The sequence below is a fragment of the Balaenoptera acutorostrata genome, chromosome 12, assembly GCF_949987535.1.
Source record: "Balaenoptera acutorostrata chromosome 12, mBalAcu1.1, whole genome shotgun sequence".
In the NCBI taxonomy this organism is placed as follows: domain Eukaryota; kingdom Metazoa; phylum Chordata; class Mammalia; order Artiodactyla; family Balaenopteridae; genus Balaenoptera; species Balaenoptera acutorostrata.
In genome coordinates, this window is record NC_080075.1 from 94303029 (window position 1) to 94323416 (window position 20388).

Here is a 20388-nt window from a genome sequence, read left to right on the forward strand (position 1 = left end):
CTTTATTGCTAAGTGATTGGTAAATCAAATCTCCTAATATTCCCAAATCACTTTCTTCTCAAATTTCAGTCAGTTTCTTCCTGAACTATCCTTTTATGAATTTGCTCTGTTGCCATAGTTTTAAATGCCCTTGGCCTTATTAGGAGGAAGTATTTCCACTACTGATTTTCATTTTTATTTGACCTTTACTTGCTGCTGCATAAATCTGTGATATAAAAAGAGGAACATATTTTAGTTTTGCTATCATGACTGCCTTTTGGTTGTATATTCAACCAAATCATAGCCTTCAGGAACATCGCACTCTTGTGGAAAGCGTATTTTCGCATCTGTTGTGCACCCCTGCTCACACCTCCTGGCACTGTACCCAGGTGTCCCTCATCACTGCCCTCTGACCCCAGGCTTTGGGGCTCCATCTCAAAGAGCATTTACTTATATTTGCCATTTGTGGAAACTTTGAATGCAACTTACCCTCGTGGCTGTATAGAAATTAACTCTGGAATTCCATTTAAATACTGTACATGGAAGGTAAGTGTTAACTTTTAAAAATATCCACTTCAAGTAGAGATTAGAAGACTGTCCTAGGAGTTTGTGCCTCTTGAACATGACCTGGCTTTGCTTCCCTGAGTGTAGCCGTAAGGTTAGAGCTGTCGGTCACTTTTCAGTGCTAATGAGAGGCCGTGCTGGTTCCCCAGGAAGTATCTCAGACCTGGCCAGAAACACGCAGTTACCTTCTGGGTGCAGCTCTGGCCCAGGATGAGCGAGGGAGCTTGGGGGTCAGCGGCCATGCGCCCGCGGAGCTCCTGCGGCTGGATGCTCTTGTCGCCCCAGCTCCAGTTCCAATGAAGTGCCGCAGGCCCGTGGCCGACACAGGCAGGGGGACCCACGCCCTCGAGTCTGCAGCCCCCCAGGCTGCCTAGGCTCCTCTCTGGCGTTCTTCTTCCGCCGCACGCTTGCTCCTAGCGGGATGGAGCGCTCGGCACATGCGCCAGTCTGGAGATTTTCTTGCCTGGCCCTTACCTAGATTTTGAGTCCTTCAAACCTGTGTCCTCAGACAGGCCAAGTATGAAGCAAGTAGACACCCAAAATAAATCTGTTTCTTTAAAGCACTGTATCATCGGTTCAAACTATTAAATGTTTGTTGAATAATTTAATTATCTGCCATTCTGTTTTGGAATGGACTAATTAGCAATAATGGCTAACATTCACATAAAACTCTCACATGTACTCTCATAGAATCATTTCCATACCGCAGCCATGCTGAGTGGCCGTCGCGCCGTCATTGTGTAGATAACTGAGTTATGTGACGCCTCCAGCCTGAGAATGACAGGCTGGCCATTCAGAGGGAGGCCTCTGGCTTCCATGGGTGCTTGGGTGAGTCTCCTCGCTTCTAGTGCCCCATCTGGTCCTAACTGTAACTTCTACCCGTATAACACGCCGTGGATTTCAGGGCACGGATGAGGTAGGCAGGGCGCATGTGATTATTTTCAACGCACAGAGGTGCTAAGCAGCTTGCAGAGGTGGTGTGTGGTTGTCTCTAACTGGTTTCACTGGACACAGAGCCTGAGATGGGGCTCGTGGTGCGCGTGACCTACTGAGCAAATGTTCTGGGTGGGCGGGAAACTCTAAGGGGCTGAGGGAAGCAGCACAGAGAAGGGGAAGGGTCCAAGCAAGGCCATGGTTCCAGGTAAAGTCGCCCTGGTCTGATGACGGGAAGAGAAGGCAGGTCTTACGACAGAGGCAAGGGGGCTGGCGTTTGGGGTCGGCTGCTCTCGCCACCTGGCAGCACGTGGGTGTGGCGTGTGGTGGCAGGGCTGGAGGAGACTGCAGCACCCCCCATGGTGGGACCAGACCCCTCTCCTGAGCCCAGGACCCCCTGCGAGCTTCCGTCCCCGTGCTGCCTCCCCCAGGTGGTGACCCCTTCATTACACGTGGAAAGCGGACTTGACTATCAGGAAGTCTAGATTTAGCTCGGCTTTGGAATCTCGACCAGGTTAAGGTTCTGAAGGTATGTGAAGTTAGGGACGTGTTGTTTTTTGACAGAATCTGTTGGCCTTCAGGAGCTTGGGCATTAGTTAAATATAGATTATGGCACTGGTCCACTCATGAGAACTGCTGAGAATTCCCAAGGTTGTGTAACTCACACACACCCACCAAACACAACAACAACAAATGAAAGATTTAAAAGTCAGTGGAGTAAGGAAAGATAATGCTAAGACTTGGTTTAAACACCATTAATATTTTCTTTCCAGGACAATTATAGCAGAGCCCAAAGGTCTGAAAACCCTGATACCTTGGATTATCCAGTTGTTCATTGTTTACCAAAATCCAGAATCCACACTGGGCCATCAAGTCAGATCAACCTCGCTTTCACCCAAGATTGTAATGTGAGAAAAATGACTCCGCTTTTTCCAGGAGAATTTGGATGAATTCTTTTACTTTAATGATGAGGAAGGCATCTAGGCTTAAGTTGAGAGACTACTGTTAGAGATCAGAGTTCAGTTTCCAAGTCCCCTAAGATTGCTGTGCAAGGGGAGGATCTGTTGGTGTGAGGAGTGGAAGGGGATGGGAACCCCTCAGATGTGGGTTGGACGTTGAGGCTGATGATGCCACGTACCGAGAGTGTGAAAGCTTACTGCCCACACGATGAGGCTTTCTGGGGAGTGAGACAGACTCCCGAGCAGAATGGCTTGAGAGATGGGAAAGAAGACCCTTCTATGGAGGGTAGGGGTGGGGCTGGGGGACGGTCTCACTAGAACCACCGGAGGGAGCCCTGGGCTTTCTCACCAGGTTGTCTGGATTTGGGGCTTGAATGCTATCGCTTCATTACAGGACGACAGCATCGGGGACTCGGTGGCTTGGGTTCAAGGTGGGTAAACACTTGAGAGGGAGATGGGGCAGTGCCGTGTTGGGGACAGGGTGTCAGGGGACGAGAAGCCCTCCAGTTCCTGAGAACATTTCCCCCCCCCCCAGCTTTTCCTGCATGATAGTTGTATTTTTTAAAATTCTTTTTAAAGAATTGAGTTTAATTGTAAAACTCGCATTTTATTTACAGTTAATTGTATCTTAATGCAAACTTATTAAGAAGCCTCTATCAAATTCTTAAATGTCTGTCTTAACTGTTTATGGCTCCATTGCTCCAGTTTTCTTTCAGGAAATCTGTTTTGCTTTTTATTCTAAGCTGTGGAAATAAATCAAGAGCCATTGGCCGTACTGCTGCTCTTCAAACTGTGGTGCTTTGGACCTGGTTCTCTGATTAGTCATGTCACAAAAGAACACAGGATTATCTTACTCTTATTTCAGGAGAACTGAATTGAGACTAGACATAAAGTTAAAGGATTAATTTATTTTCTTTATTGACTCATATAGTTGTGCCTTACTTAACTATCCTAAGACGTACCAAGTAGAAGGAGACATAACAACTAGAGTATCCACAAGGTCACGGCTGGAGACTTATACTATCTGAGTGTGTATACACTAAGCATTATGCAAAGTAATTTCATATATGTTATCTTAAAAAGTATATAAGATTTGGTTATATAATCTGGCAAAATTGCTTAGCTTTGCATGAGAAACGCTAAGTAATTCTGTATCATTCAACACCATGATCCTCAGAAATTGTCCATGTATAAAGTGGAATTAACAGTTGACATGAGTCACAGTGATATGTCTGGCATGCATCAATTAGCTGGCGTGTTTGGTCTGTCCTACGAAACTTGAGTGTATTTTTTCATGAAGGAATTCAAATTAAACTGTATCAGGAATTCCACTAGGCCCTTCCAAGTGCAATCACGTTTGGTAATAATCAGATTCTTCTGTCAGCTGAAAACAAAGATTCAAAACATTTAAAGAACGATATAAATTAAGTCATCTTTTAAACATTAATCTGCTTGGCCTTTGCATATTTTATTGAGATGTGGTAAATATGCCAGGGTTTACAAATGATTTCAACTCATCTTTCAAACAACCCTAGATTTGTGTATATGCATACATACATGTGTATACATATGCCTATACGATTATATATACTTAGAAATCTGATTACTATTATACCCATTTTACAGAGGAGATTGGGGTTTTGAGCCGCTCAATCATTTGCCCAAGGTCATGCAATATGCCAGGGGAAGAAGTGGAATTAACACCCAAATGGTTTCCATTCTGAGCCCAGATTCCCAGCGCCAGGCCCTCAGGCCTTCCGTTCTCCGGCACTTGACACACGTGCTTGACCTCCCCGTGGTTCAGGGAGCAGGTCCTGCCCTGGCCTTTAACCATGAAAAGGCCAAATGGAGCCAAAATGCCCCAGATGGCCCGGTGCTGCGAAGAGGAGCTGGGCTTGAAAGTCTGGCCTCCCCAGCCGTCGCCTCTCCCCTGGGCTCGTGGGGTGAGGGGCCGAGGCCTGGGCACCCTGCCCGGCCTCACCGGGGGTCCCGCCCCAGCGGAGGCGAGTCTGAAGAACACGCCTTGTCCCCAGCGACCCGCCCAGAGCGTGGAGACTCGCTCCAGCTTTGCTTTTACTTGGAGGGTTAACCCTGGTAATAGGCATAACTGCTGGTTAACTAATCTTCCTCCTGGTGTGCTGCACTTTGGGGGCGGCTCCTGCTTGGGGGTCGCGTGACCTGCAGGGGCGCCGGTGGGGACCAGACTCGGGCCCCCGGACCTTCTGACCTGCTCCTCGTTCTCATTCTCCGGCTTGGCTTTCGTGTTTAGTTTGAGGAAGCCTTTTGACCTTTCCCACCTACCTGTGTGTGACCTGTTCAGGTGTCACTAGGACACGTCACTCAGCCTCACGAACCCGCGAGGCTGCTGAGAAGAAGTGGATGCCCGGAGACCTCCCACCACGTGCTCGATGCACAGTGGCGGCCCGGAGGCCTGCGCGCCGATTGCTGCGGGAAGGTCAGCTGCTTGCACCCTCAGCTCAAAATACAGCATCACTCTGCTTTCACACTCTCTTTCTTGCTACATTACATATCGTATGGTGAGTTTTAGTAAACATATATTTTAAATGATATTTAGGCATAATTATTTTAAAATAAATGGCTGTCTACATTTCAGGTATCGGATTTGGTAATAATTTTGAATTATGACAGAGCAGTAGAAGCTTTTGCAAAAGGTGGTAACCTAACACTTGGAGGGAATTTGACTGTGGCAGTTGGGCCCTTGGGAAGGTGAGTACTCTGAAATCCCTTTTGAACAGCTCTTGGATCGTAAAGGCTTTAAAACTATATTGTTTTTCATTAAGAGAAACGAATTAAAATGATAGAAATTTATGATTTACACGTGTCCCAGAGGGTTTGAGGCTGCTTACAAATAAGAAATAAACAAAACACAGCCATTGTGATAAAATGAGAAAATCTGAAACTAAAACACACAAAAAGAAATTAAATATTTCAGAAATGCAGGCTGTTGTATCTACCGGAATCAACATAAAATTTACCTTTAAGCTTTGAAGGAGCCAGGTTGAGTCAATTTTAATTAACTGAGAAAGGGCAGCGTTGATCAGGGAAAAAAAGGGGTTTTTTTTCAAACTAAATTGTGAAAAATTGAAATGGAAGTGTTTTACTTGAGTGATGTTTACAATACTTAAAGTGTATTTTCCTTCTCTATTAATCAATAACTATTCTTGAGTTAATTGAGCAATTAAATATTTTAAACCCAGACTGTTTATAGAAGTTACTCAGTAAAATCATTTAAAAAGGTTTCTAAGTTCCATGAAAATACTCACTGTAGAAAGAACCACAGTCTTTTACTCTTGAGGTGTGTTTCTCTGTTTTAGGGAAGGAAGACAATATGGGAAAATATCAGCTGTACGTGCGTTCTCCACGTTCATCACACTGTTCTACAGCCGTCTTACCTTCTATGTACTTGCCATGAACTGTCCGTCCTCTAGACCACTGTGAACACACCTAGCTTAGGCCAGCAGGAAGTAAAATATGTAAAAATGATTGAAGTTGGGGATGGGGTTGGTGGTGGGATGAACTGGGAGATTGGGATTGACATATATATACTAATATGTATAAAATAGATAACTAATAAGAACCTGCTGTATAAAAAATAAATAAATTAAATTAAATTAAAAAAAAGAAAGCCCTATGGACGTGACCTCATTAAATATTCAATAAACAATATTTCTTACCCCCCCCCCAAAAAAATGATTGAAGTAAGTGCAGAGCAAGATCCTTCTTTCAGGTTAGAAGTACAGTGCCAAACAGTCATCCTTAAGTGAAGGTGCTTACAGTTCTGTGATGCAAAGCCTTCCGTTTCGCAGGAATTTAGAAGGAGACGTCTCCCTAAGAAGCTCAGCTGCTGTCTTTACTTACTGCAAGTCAAGAGGCCTCTTCGCTGGCATATCTTTAGAAGGTAGCTGTTTGATTGAGAGGAAAGAAACTAACCGAAAGTAAGTGCAAGGCAAATAATTTTAATTGATTTGAAAAACGTGCGATGGGAAAATAATACTTTGTAGATTCATGTCGTTCTTAAGAGTGTACAGAGTACCTCTGTGCAGGCAAATGTTGTGTCGGCACCATTTTTCCAACAACATTTGCTCACTTTGTGTCTCTGCATCACATTTCGGTAATTCCTGCAATATTGCAAACTTTTTCATTATTACTACATTGGCTATGGTGATCTGTGATCAGTGACCTTTGATGTTACTATGGTTATTGTTTGGGGCACCAGGAACTGCACTCCTATAGGATGGAGAACTTAATCAGTAACTGTGTGTGTATTCTGATGGCTCCTCAGACTGGCTGTTTCCACTCACCACCACCCCCTGCCCCCAAGTTTCTGTCCCTCTCCTCAGGCTTCCCTATTCCCTTAGACACAACAATATTGAAATTAATAACCCTACAAAGACCTCCAAGTGTTCAAGTGAAAAGAAGAGTTGCACGTCTCTTACTTTAAATCAAGAGCTAGAAATGACTGAGCTTAGTGAGGAAGGCATGTCAAAGCCAAGATGGGCCGAAGGCTAGGTCTCTTGTGCCAAACAGTTAGCCAAGCTGTGACTGCAAAGGAAAAGCTCTTGAAGGAAATTACAAGTGCTCCTCCAGTGAACACACAAATGATAAGAAGGCGAAACAGCCTTACTACTGATACGGAGAACGTTTTAGTGGTTTGGACTGAAGATCAAACCAGCCACAACATTGCCTTCAGCCAAAGCCTCATCCAGAGCAAGGCCCTAATTCTTTTTAATTCTGTTCAGGCTGAGAGAGCTGAGGAAGCTGCAGAAGAAAAGCGTGAAGCCAGCCGAGGTTGGTTCGTGAGGCTGAAGGGAAGCAGCCGTCTCCATAACGTCGAAGTGCAGGGTTCCTCATGAGAGGTTTCCTATTGTTAGGCTCAGCCTCTGTCTTTCTTCCATAAGATAGAGACCAATTTTGATTTAAAAAACACAAGATTTGGAAGTACCCTAACAGGCGACGAGGAGCTTCCACTTTAAACTGGCATCTGGCTGATTTTTCCCAAAACTGCTCTTCTGTATTTCCACTAAAATATGTCTAATTGCCCAGAAAAAGATAAAAAGCTAAGACTGAGAGGACTAATTCTAGAACCTGGCAGGAATCCCACTAATAGTGACCCTGACAGGGCTGCGCCTGCTGGTGGTGGACACACGTCAGCCGCTTACAGCAGACTTGAGAGAAGTTGAGTGCCAAGTCTGCGGTGCCCGTTTACCCAGAATCCCACAGCACATGCAGAAACGTTCAGTGCAGACCTCAACAACCAGAAGATAGGAGGAATGGGGGGAAAGTAAGGTTCGCAGAACTCTCCATCTTGTAAAGTCAAGAGAAATGTTTTTACTTCTGGTTTTATTAATTTGAGAAATTTAAGAATGCTTTTAGAAATTTGTGATTCTAGGCCTTTGGAAGATTTTCCAACTAAAGTTCACCTAAATCCTGGATAAACTAAAACAAGTATACTTCTTAATCAGTTGCAGGGCTTCTAAACATGTAAGGCAAATCCTTACATAATTTTGATACAAATAAACATTTTAAGGAAACTATATGTTAGCACCATTTTTATAAGAAACTTAAAAAGTAAAAACCTATAAAGATGAATACGTATGTGATTGTAATTATATGTGTATAAGTGTTTATATGAATATTTATGTGTTTATTATATGCATTTGTATATAAATGTTCTATATATGTTTTTATGTATAAGTGTTTATATGTATATATGATGTGCTTTTATATTATTGGGAAAAGGATATAAATATCAGACCATTTATGGTGATTGCCTCTAGAGGTGAGCTTGGAGAGGTGAATTTAGAGGCTTTAACATGGGTTATGGCTTGTAGTTAGTGTTTGAAAAGTAGTATATATGAAGTGCTATATGTGAGTAAATCATACACACATACACAGGCGTGTGTCCTACATTTAACTCTAGAAAAGATCTCTGTCTGCAAAAGAAATGTTCTTAATATATTTCTTATTAGATTTTATTGTCAAGACATTCGAGCTTATGACATTTTATTTGGAGATATACCACGGCCTGCTGAAGCAGAAGATCTTTATGAAATTCTTGATTCTTTTACTGAAAAGTATGAAAATGAAGGACAACGAATCAATGCAAGAAAAGCAGCACGGGAGCAGAAGAAGGTTTCTGTAATGCTTGGTTTTTATATTTTTCTTAGTAGCCACAGAAAATGTCTTTATATAGAACATTCTATCCTTGATACCAGGTTTCTAATAACCTACTACGCTTCCCTTGTCATTTCATTAACATAAAGTTCTTGTGAAAATGTCATAAAACCTTGACAGTCATCTATGCAAATTTCAGGAAGAAACATGGTTTTCCATGATTGCATTTCTGCAAGGATAGAACTTTATAATATTAATTAATAATACTAATAACTGCCGCTAGCCCGGGGCCTTGACGTGCAGAGGGTTTTGTGCGCCTCGTTCTTCGAGTTCCGCACCTTTCGGAGCTACGTGGCCCTTTCCGTCCAGGTCCATCGCTCAGCGCCTCGCTTTGCTCCGCCTGCGCGGTGTCAGAGGTGCTGGGATGAGGGAAGCTTCCGGTTATAGAAGCGCGCCCCCTGCCGTCACCCGCATGTTGTCCAGTTCAACCAGATGTGTCCCATAGCAGTACATGTGCTCTGTTAACGAGTGCACAGGATAACGTTTGCGTGTACACCCACTGGGGGGAGCGGGGGGAAAGCCTTATGTGGTCCTAAGTAAAAACAGAGTTTTAAAATCACGTGCATTTTTTGTTGTTGTTGTTCCTCCCAGGCTAAAGAATTGCCTTCAAAACCATTGTCAAGACCACAGCAATCGTCTGCACAAGTACAGCTGAATTCTGGCTCTCAAAGTAAATATTTGTGTTGCAATTCAAATATATTTATAATTAAGTAATCGTGAAATATTATTAAGAAATCAAGCTACATTTAATGATAGATCTAAAGTCATTACTTTGCATCAAATAGAAGAACTAATGAGTATTAAAGAGAGAAAAACAAATGCTCGGCCTCTTCTAAACATACAAGGCAAATTCTCATTCCTGTAATTTGTGAAAACGTCTATTCTCATTCAGAAAATGCTTTTTCCAATTGACAAAGTGATTTATCTTTAAAGTTTTTCTTTTTTTGTCATTTCTTCCAAAGACTATTATCCTGCTAATTTGAAATGGAAACAAAATAAGCCTATTTTTCTCATATACACGTAGATTTATATTTCTGAATATTAATTTGACCATACATTCTTGGGAGCTCAGGGTTTCATAAGGTGGTTTTAAAATAGGATAAATTTGTAAAGCACCAGGTTTTTGGCCTTTACACCTCTTTCCATCACTCATTTTTATGACAGTCACTCTTGGAATTCTGCTTTTCATTTATAGAGGTTACCAGTAAATAGCAATATATTAAAGTAGGCAATGTTTCATGTAATAATTAACTGTTCTGCAAGTGGCTTTGGGCTGTGGCTTTTGAGAGCACAGTGATGAATCTAACTTATCTCCTGCCTTTAAAGAACTTTCCTTCTAGGAGCAGAGCTATTACAGGTGGAAAAGTAACTGCAATTACTGGAAGGAAGTACAGTTGACCCTTGAATAATGCAGAGGTTAGGGACACCAATCCCTCATGCAGTCAAAAATCCATATATAACTTTTGACTCCCCCAAATAGCCCATTGCTGACTGGAAGTCTTACTGATAACATAAACAGTTTATTAACACGTATTTTGTATGTTATATGTGTTACATACTATATTCTTATATAGAGTAAGCTAGACAAAATATTATTAAGAAAATCATAAGGAAAAGAAAATACATTGATCATACTGTACTGTATTTATTTATACCATAAGTTTACATTGTTTCCAAGATGAATTGTCTGTCAGTATGTACATCAATATTGTCTTATATGATACAAAAAACTGGAAATGTTTTATGTATTACTAACACTAGACATAAAAATGAAAAGATAATGGAAAAAGAAATTCGTATTTACAGGTATAATAGCTCATGCATTGATAATGAAGAAGCAGCAATATGGCTGCTTCACGGTAGCCTGGCCGATGCGCTAATGAATGGAAAGTTATGACATTTCTGTGGCACACAGAATTGCAGCCATAGCGATAATACGGTGTTAGAAACAGTGTTACATGTTTTCTAAAAACCATTTACATGCGATGAAGTCTGATAGTTTCTCCAATTATGAGAGAGGGAGAGAGGGGCATACGGTACAGCAATGTAATTCTTTGAAAGCCAAGTTATAAAACAGTAAGAAAACGAACACATTATTAACTTTGTATTAAATATGACTCACCTTATGCCTATGTGAGGATAGGCTATCCACTTCTATACAAGTCTTGCCCATGATGTTCCACACGATGAACACTTAGGCGATGATGGTGATAACACAAAGACGTCCCATACAATGATTAGATTTTCACATGAGGACATTCACACATACACCACAGAAAAGTTTATTAACTGAACAGCATGATGATTATTTACTATTCATGAAGTGGAGGTGGATCATCGTAAAGGTCTTCATCCTGCTCGTCCTCACGTTGAGCAGGCTCAGGAGGAGGAGGAGGAGGTTGGCCTCAGGAGTGGCAGAGGTGGGGGAGGGGCGGGGGAGGGGGAAGCAGGAGAGGCAGACACACTCAGTGTAACTCGATGGAAATGCATCGTAATTTCCGTCTGACATTTTTGCTTTTTCATTTCTCTAAAAATGTGTCTATAAGATCCCAGTCCTCCTTCCACTGTTTGCTTTAGTTTCAGTGCCCGTATCATACAAGTTAAAAGCAGTCTTGAATAATCAGAACCCTCTTCCGGATTGTCTGATGTCAGTTTGTTTGTGGCACTGCTTCTACGTCTTCTTCCTCATCGTCTGGCACTGGTTCAGAAGCTCTCATCTCCATCTAGTATCTTTTGTTAATTCCTCCGGTGTGGTGTCTATTAGCTTTTGAAATTCTCCAAGATCCGTATCTTGAAACCCTTCACAGCAACCCCCTGCCCCCATCTATTTTGCCATATCTACAATCTATTTCATGATTTCCTCGATTGGCTCTGTTGTAAATCCTCTGAAGTCATGCACGACATCTGGAACAGTTTTCTCCAGCAGGAGTTTGTTGTTTCAGGCTTGATGGCTGTCATGACTTTTCCTATAAGAAATAGCATCTTCAGTGGCGTAAGCCTTCCAGACTTTCCTAATGTTCTCTCTATAGGCGTTTTCTTCCGTAGCATCAACAGTTCTTTCCGTAGAGTACCATGTGTGATGAGAGCCTTTAAAGGTCTTGATGATCCCCTGATCTAGAGGCTGGAAATAGAGACGTTGTGTTTGAGGCCAAGTACACAACTTGGTGGTCTACTCATGGAGTTGAACTCACGGGGTTCTGGGGGGCCAGGGGCATTGTCCAATACCAAAAGAACTTTAAAAGGCAGTCCCTTACTGGCAAGGTACTTCCTGATTTCAGGGACCAATCCAGAAAAAGTGTTCTCATGATCCAGACCTTCTTTTCGTACAACCAAAAGATGGGCAGCTTGCGTTTATCTTTTCCCTTCTAGGCTTGGAGTTTAGCAGTTCTATAGATGAGGGCAGTCCTGATCATAAACTCCACTGCCTCTGCACAAAAGAGCAGAGTTGCTCTATCCCTTCCTGCCTTAAATCGTGATGCTCACTTCTCTTCCTTACTAATAAATGTCCTTGGTTGCATTTTTCTTTCTCAGAATAGGGTAGTTTCATCTGCATTAAAAACCTGTTCAGGCAGATGTCCTATCTCCTCAATGATTTTCTTAATGGCATCTGGGAACTTGTCTGCTGCCTCTTGGTCAGCAGAAGATGCTTCTCCTGTTGTCTTGACAGTATTTAAGCAGATAATTTACTAAAATTATCAAGCCAGCCTTTGCTGGTATTTAATTCTCCAGCTTTAGATCCTTCACCTTCTTTTTGCTTTAAGCTGTCATACAATGACTTTGCTTTTTCTCGAATCATATTAGAGTTGATAGCAATCCTGCACCCACATTAAAAACTGTATTTTTAGTACAAGATAAATAGGTATTTCACAAAAGATGCAAGATTTATGCGCCTGTCCGTGTAGCTGCAGCAACAGCTTCAGGAATTTCCTTTTCTTTCTTTTTAATTTTTTTTTTTTTTGATGTGGACCATTTTTAAAGTCTTTATTAAATTTGTTACAATATTGCTTCTGCTTTATGTTTTGGTTTTTTGGCCACGAGGCATGTGGGATCTTAACTCCCCAACCAGGGATCCAACCCACAACCCCTGCATTGGAAGGTGAAGTCTTAACCACTGGATTGCCAGGGAAGTCCCTCCTTTTCAAATTTTACAACGATTCTTACACTGAATTTATTTATGTTGGAATAGTGGGGAGCTGCAGCTGCAGACCTCGATTTACAGTGTACATCAAGCAGTTCAGCTTTTGCTTGTAATGACTTTTCTCTGCTTCCTGGAAGCACTTCCAGGACCACTAGCGGCACTTTGTATGGGTCCCATGGTGTTATTCAAGGTTTACGGTATCATACTAAATACAATGAAAAATACACCAGAACAATGAAAGCGGACCTATTACAGTGACACACAGTTTACTGGAGAGATTGCTCCTCGTGTGGGGATGATTACGTGCGACCCTCGGCTCACCTTGGCGCTACAGCAACAGGAGGAGGCTACAAAACTATTGCAGTAGTGCAGTACGTACATTTGTGCACTTACGATTTAATACTGCTGCTTTACATTTGTTTACATTTCTCTCCACTGCAAATAGTGCCATGTAGGGTCTATAAGTGTGTGTGTGCATACATTTTGATAAATTTTAACTTTTAGTAAAAGATTTGGGTATATTTTATGGTAGCACATGATAAAATAGACTAGTATCTACATAAATTCCATGCATTCATGACACACCTAACATTTTCTTAATTCTTCTGATATTTCTGGGTTGTGCATTTCATCTGTGAGTTTTTTCAAATTGTGGCAAATAGACAAATTTTCCAGTGTATTTATCGGAAAAAACCCACGCATAAGAGGACCCAAGCAGTCCAAGCCCATGTTATTCAAGGGTCAACAGTACATGATAAGTTCTGGGAGGAGGACCGGAAGTGTCAAAGTGCTGCCAAGGGCACAAAGCCTATTCTGCCCCTCCCCCTCCGTGTTCTGTATCCATTTGCCCAGTTTTCATGCCCAGGTGAGAACTGGGCCTGAAACATGACTCATGGCCCTTATATTGATTCCTGGCTGTGCCTTTAGCTTAAATTAACCCCTCCCAGGAAGATCCTCAGGAACTAGACCTATTCTTCTTTATTACCCACCCCCTCGCCCTAACAACTTACTCTGTATCCCATTCTCTTGGGATGCTGCTTTCTTCTTCCAAATGGGATAGTCTATTTTTCTTTCATGTTGTGGTGATTAATTTGTTTACGCTCTTATTTTCAGTAGCAAGATGTGAGCACTGAATCTATTTTTATTGATATTTTAGATCTGAGTGATTACATAAAATTTGACCCATGTGTATACTTTAAAATACATAGTGTTTCTAAAATTTCCTTGCTAAGAGAATAGGTATCTGTATCATGCTTACATAAAAATCCTGTTAGTCCTCAATATCAATTCCTTGTCAGTGTAGATTAAGAAGCTACTTACCTTATCTCAAGAAACTCCTCTCACCTAACAATGGAAAAATCTTGGAAGATTTGTTTCTCTTGCATATTCTTCCTGAGCATGTATTTTAAAATCTCACCATCATCTTTGGTCACTGGATCCCCTACCCTAGCCAGCCTTGGCTTGTCTGTTTCCCACAGTGATCTCGTGTCTTCTGATCTGTCCATCTGTGTCGGCAGGGGCTGCTCTCCCTACTTTTTGCAGTGTCCTTGCCAGCTCACCTTCTTGCCTGTGCACGTTTCTGCAAACTCAACGCTATTCACCATATGCCATTGTGAACACTCTCCTCTCCCTTGACGTTTTCAGCTTCCTTGTTTGTTGCTCGATTCCTATTTTGTTCACATGCGCATCACCTTTTCTCACGCAGCGGATCATCCCCAGTTGCGAACACCCATTTTTTATTCAATAAAAGGAAAATTTTAAACTGGTATCTGTTTTCAACCTTTTATTTTAAACCTGACCTATTCCTAAGTTCTTTATTAAAACAAAATCTTAATTTTTAATTTTTTATATATCCTCACATATATTTTTATATAAGTACATACGTGGTTCATAAATATGGTTTTTGAAAGCATTTTTTTCTTTTTCTTTTAGGAGTCATTCCCTTTTTCCCAGTTCTCCTCTGGCTTAACTTGCACAGCACCCTCTTCCGTACTCATCCCAGCACACCCATGTGAACAACAGGAGTGATATCTTTCTCCGTGTTTCTATGCTCCTACACGTGGGCACGTGTGCAAACACGTAGATATGCATGGGCAGAATATTTTGCTGTTGTCTCACAAAAATGCTGTCATATTATTTATGCTTTACTGTAGCTTGTTTGTTTGTGGGTTTTATTTGTTCCTTTTGCTCAACAGCACCTCATGGAAATCCCTGAATCAACTGATACAACTCTAATTAATTCTTTTTAAAGGCTATTTAATATTCCATGGTGTAGATGTACATATTTTATTCAGCCACTCTCCTACTGATAGATATTAACTTTCAGTTTTTTTCCCATGCCGAGCAATGCCACAATTAATATCTTTTAAAGTTAAGTTGTCTACAACATTGGCACTTTTTAAAAGATAATTACCAGGAAAGGACATGACAGGTCAAAGGATATATTTTAAAATTTTTAACAGATTTGGTAGATTGCTTTTTAAAAGTTTTTACTACTGCAGAGTCTCACTAGCCATTCCCCACCGTATACACTCCCCACCATATACACTCCCCACCATGTGCACCCCCATCATATACCTACACTCCCTACTATGTACACACCCCACCATATACACTCCCCACCATATACACTCCCCACCATATACACTCCCCACCATATACACGCCCCACCATATACACGCCCCACCATATACACTCCCCACCATATACACTCCCCACCATATACACTCCTCACCATATACACTCCCCACCATATACACTCCCCACCATGTGCACCCCCATCATATACCTACACTCCCTACTATGTACACACCCCACCATATACACTCCCCACCATATACACTCCCCACCATATACACTCCCCACCATATACACTCCCCACCATGTGCACCCCCATCATATACCTACACTCCCTACTATGTACACACCCCACCATATACACTCCCCACCATATACACTCCCCACCATGTGCACCCCCATCATATACCTACACTCCCTACTATGTACACACCCCACCATATACACTCCCCACCATATACACTCCCCACCATATGCACTCCCCACCATATACACTCCCCACCATATACACTCCCCACCATATACACTCCCCACCATATACACTCCTCACCATATACACTCCCCACCTTATACACTCCCCACCATATACACTCCCCACCATATACACTCCCCACCATGTGCACCCCCATCATATACCTACACTCCCTACTATGTACACACCCCACCATATACACTCCCCACCATATACACTCCCCACCATATACACTCCCCCCATATACACTCCCCCCATATACACACCCCACCATATACACTCCCCACCATATACACTCCCCACCATATACACTCCCCACCATATACACTCCCCCCATATACACTCCCCACCATATACACTCCCCACCATATACACTCCCCACCATGTGCACCCCCATCATATACCTATACTCCCTACTATGCACACGCCCCACCGTAACATTCCTCACCATATTCATTCCTCATCACTGCTAGTGTTGGAGTGTCTTGAAGTGTTTACGAGTCTGAGGGTTGGTTATATCTCCTCGTTAATTGGATTGTTTTTGTCCCTATTAGTCATTTAAATATTTTTTCATACTATTGCTGGTATTTGGAATTTACTCTTGTCTGAAAAGTCTCTTTATTTCATTGGTTAATTTTTTGCTATTGGAATATTTGTTGCATTTTCAACTTGTAGGAGTGCTTTGTATATTAAGGGCTTTGTCATTTGGATGACAGTTTTTTTTTCTACATGTATCATTTGTCTGTTGATCTTATTTCTCATGTATTTTACTATATGAAAGTTTTAATTTTTATGTAAAAATATATCTGTCACCTATTTTCATAGGTTTTGTATTTTTTAGTCATGGTTAAGGTCTTCCCTCCTATACAAGATTGCATTCATGGTATCCTAAATTTTCTTGCAGTGTTTTATTCTTGCAATTACTGGATACTTACTCTTCATATACTTTAAGATCATTTTACCAATACTCCCCTCGACCCCCAATATGCAATTCTAGTTGAAGTAATATTATGTACTTACATGAATTCTGTGATTTTTTGATATTAATTCCAGTAACATTACATATATAAGCTAATAAATTTGGCATTTGTATGACAATCTTCCTGTTTTATGCTTTCCATTTGTTGAGATATTATTTTATGTCTTTCCTAAGATTTCATAGTTTCTGTGCCTTTCTTGTTAAATTTATTCCTAAATACTTTGTGATTTTGGTTTGCTGTGTTGAATGGAATGTACTTTCCCATTTATATTTCAGAGTGCTTATTTTAATAGTTGAGAAAGTCTTAATTTGCATATATTTTGTCTTATATATGGTCACCAACCCCAAATCTCTTGTTTATAGTCAGTTGTTAAAAATAGATTCTCTGATATTTGTACCCTCTTCCCCACCTTGCCAATGTTTATTTCTATATTTTTCTGTTCATAAACTTCTGAGGCCACTGGCCTTCAAAGTGGTGTACCTGTATCCTTAGGGGGAACACAGAGACTGCGGAAGTGCACCTGGGCATAGGTAATTTAAGAGATACAGTTTACAGATGACCAGTTTCCACTTGTGTTCTTTCTTAAAGCCAGTCCAAGTGAGAACATGACGTGCAGGCTACCCTCTCTGTGTTCTATCCTTTCACAGTAGTTTGTTTTCATACTTGAATAAGAAAAGCAAACCCCAAACCATCTTAATCATACTACCGTACATTGTCCCCAAAATGTAAGAACAATGATCCAGTTTGAAATATGGATGTTAATGTTGGTATAGTTAGTCAAGTCTGATGAGCAGTAAATACTTTGTAGATTAGGTGATTTACATTTTTTTTTTTTTCTTTTTTGCTTTCAACAAAGCTGAAGAGAGACCTAATGGCACTGTTATCTGAATTTATAATAAGAATAGTTGGGGCTTCCCTGGTGGCGCAGTGGTTGAGAGTCTGCCTGCTAATGCAGGGGACACGGGTTCGAGCCCTGGCCTGGGAAGATCCCACATGCCGCGGAGCGGCTGGGCCCGTGAGCCACAACTGCTGAGCCTGCGCGTCTGGAGCCTGTGCCCCGCGACGGGAGGGGCCGCGATAGAGAAAGGCCCGCGCACCGCGATGAAGAGCGGTCCCCGCACCGCGATGAAGAGTGGCCCCCGCTTGCCGCAACTAGAGAAAGCCCTCGCACAGAAACGAAGACCCAACACAGCCAAAATCAATCAATCAATCAATCAATCAAAAAAAAAAAAAAACATACGCATCTGATTCAAGATCCTCATTAAAAAAAAAAAAAAAAAAAAGAATAGTAATTAATATTATCATTATATATTATTTTTTAAATCACATAGCTACTTATCACCAAAATAAAAAATTATAATAGTAATAGTTTATTATTTCATAAGTAATATTTTATTATTGCTATTGTTTTGATGATAGATCACTATGCGATTTTTTTGGGTTTTTTTACCTCTATCTTAGAAGGCACATAAAAAATTCTGTTACATTCCTATAAAATATCTCTTTCTTTCCCTCTCTAGTTTTTATAACAACCAGCTTTCTTAACACCTATATCTTTAAAAAAGAACACTGAAATACAATTTTATGTTGAAACTATGTCATTCCAGAAATACTAGTCATCCTGTGTATATGAACTAATTTTTAAAAGTCTTGTCCACTTATTGAGATTCATTTCAAATAACGTTTTACTTTCCTGTTTAGTAAATTAACAAATTCATACTATATTTAAAGTTTTGATCAATGTGTGCTAATAATGATTATGATAACTCAATCTATAAGAAATTATTTAATAGATGATCATGTTACATAAAATAAAATTTTAAAAGTAAATTTATGTACAAATTTTTGTTGTAGAAACTTACATAAAGTACAATATTAATACATTGCTAAAAAATCTTTGGGACAAATGAAATGAAAATATGATTTGAAGGTTAAAAATTAAAAACATCTTGTTGATTTTCTTTAATGAATGCTGATGGGTTCAGATCACTATCCTATTTAGATCCTTTTATCCAAAAAGGGAGTGATATGAATGTGAATTGATATTGAAATATGCTAAAAAGTACACCCTTAAGCTTACAGTTACAATTTTAGGTATCAATTTAAAAACATACAAGTGAATACTTGCTGTTTAAAAATTATTTTAGATGTTTAGCAAGCAAGAATGTCTGAAAATCACTGGCTTGGGGATTACAGATTTTCTTATTCAGGTATTTTCTGGAAAAAGAGGTGCCTGTGTTTTTCATAAATGTGTAATTGCAAGGCCATGAGTTGTAGTTTATGTGCGTCTGGTCATACGGATATCAGACATTAACCATCTGCCTTACGTTTGGTCTATTTTCAGGTAGAAAATAGGAATACCTGAGGAATATTCAGGTATTCCTCTTGATTTAAAGATGATAAAATAATGGTATTTCTATCAGTTAGAGTGATTTAAAATATTTGCTTAACGGAACAAGCTTTGACATTCTTGGGTATTTTATATACTATATACTAATAAGTTTTCTAAATGTTCCCCCTCTTTTATTTATCTATTTACTTTTTTTCAGGTAACAGAAATGAATATAATCTCTATCCTGAAATTTCCAGCTACCGTGTGAGAGTTGGTAAGTAAAAATATCTCTGTTTTAAAAATGATTCATAACCATCTTATAATCACAAACTTCCTAATTAATCTGGCAGGTTGTGAAAATACCTGGGAAGTTGTTCAGCACCGCTTCTTTGATTTATGGGGTATCCACGTTATCCTGAGAAGCACTTCATTTAAAACACGCTCCGCACGGTTAGAATGATTAAACTTGATAAGGTCAACAGACAGGCTGGACTTGCTTGGGGAAGGGGGCCCATCGGGACCTGAGGGATAAGGGACATTGGCTACAATTGAGCAGAGGCTGTGGTCCCCCCCCCCCACCAATGTGGATCCCCCCCAAGAAGGCCTTGGCAAAGTGACTCTGGGAAGTAGGGTTCCTTTTCTCAGATTTCTCTAAAGTCTGTACCTGTAGGCTAGATGCCTAATAAATATTAGAAATATCTCTTAAAAAGCAATGAGGGAAAATGTCTAATAATAAGAAACAAAACCCTAACTGGGCTCTGGAGACAGAGGCTCTGACTTACAGCCAATACTCTCATTCACTGGCTGTGTGATCCAAACACAATGTTACTTCCCATAGTTGGGTGGTTGGTTGGGTTTTGCTTTTATATTTGAGAGTAGGACAAGTTAAGTGGTATAAACAGCATGTAATAAGTTAATATAAATATTAATTTATTTTAGTTCTTTCTGAAAGTATAAGAGATTTTGAAGAAGAAAATGTAAGGAAAGATTTAAAGTCTATTTAAAAAATAAATCTTACTTTACATTACTGTGTGAAACAGTTAAATTCTTACCAAGGACTTCCTTACACCTGGTCTATCAGCCTTGCAGGGAAAAGTCACGACCCACAGTCCTGAGGTTCGAGTTGAAAACCCATTTGAGCGGGACATCTGGCTCCCCACAGCCTGTCCCGTGCCCACAGACGAGCTGCAATTTTGCACGGGCATAACGATAATTCTCCAGATTGTACGTACTTTTGCTTTGCACCCTTTGGAAGCTCC

General features: G+C 40.7%; 1 protein-coding gene across 4 annotated transcripts in view; it reads left to right on the plus strand.

Annotated features, from left to right (window-relative positions):
- SH3YL1 (SH3 and SYLF domain containing 1) overlaps positions 1-20388 on the plus strand; it is a 46356-nt gene that overhangs the window by 21441 nt on the left and 4527 nt on the right. Inside the window, exons 1-6 of one of the 4 annotated variants that reach the window (XM_007195706.2) lie at positions 4763-4972; positions 5050-5162; positions 6263-6391; positions 8426-8594; positions 9222-9300; positions 19347-19403. In XM_007195706.2, coding sequence (XP_007195768.1) covers positions 4844-4972; positions 5050-5162; positions 6263-6391; positions 8426-8594; positions 9222-9300; positions 19347-19403 — 676 coding nt within the window. In that variant the 5' untranslated portion in view covers positions 4763-4843. Of the gene's footprint in view, positions 1-4762; positions 4973-5049; positions 5163-6262; positions 6392-8425; positions 8595-9221; positions 9301-14700; positions 15007-19346; positions 19404-20388 lie in introns of those variants that run through there. The other 3 variants (XM_007195704.3, XM_007195705.3, XM_007195707.3) reach the window with 3 other exon arrangements.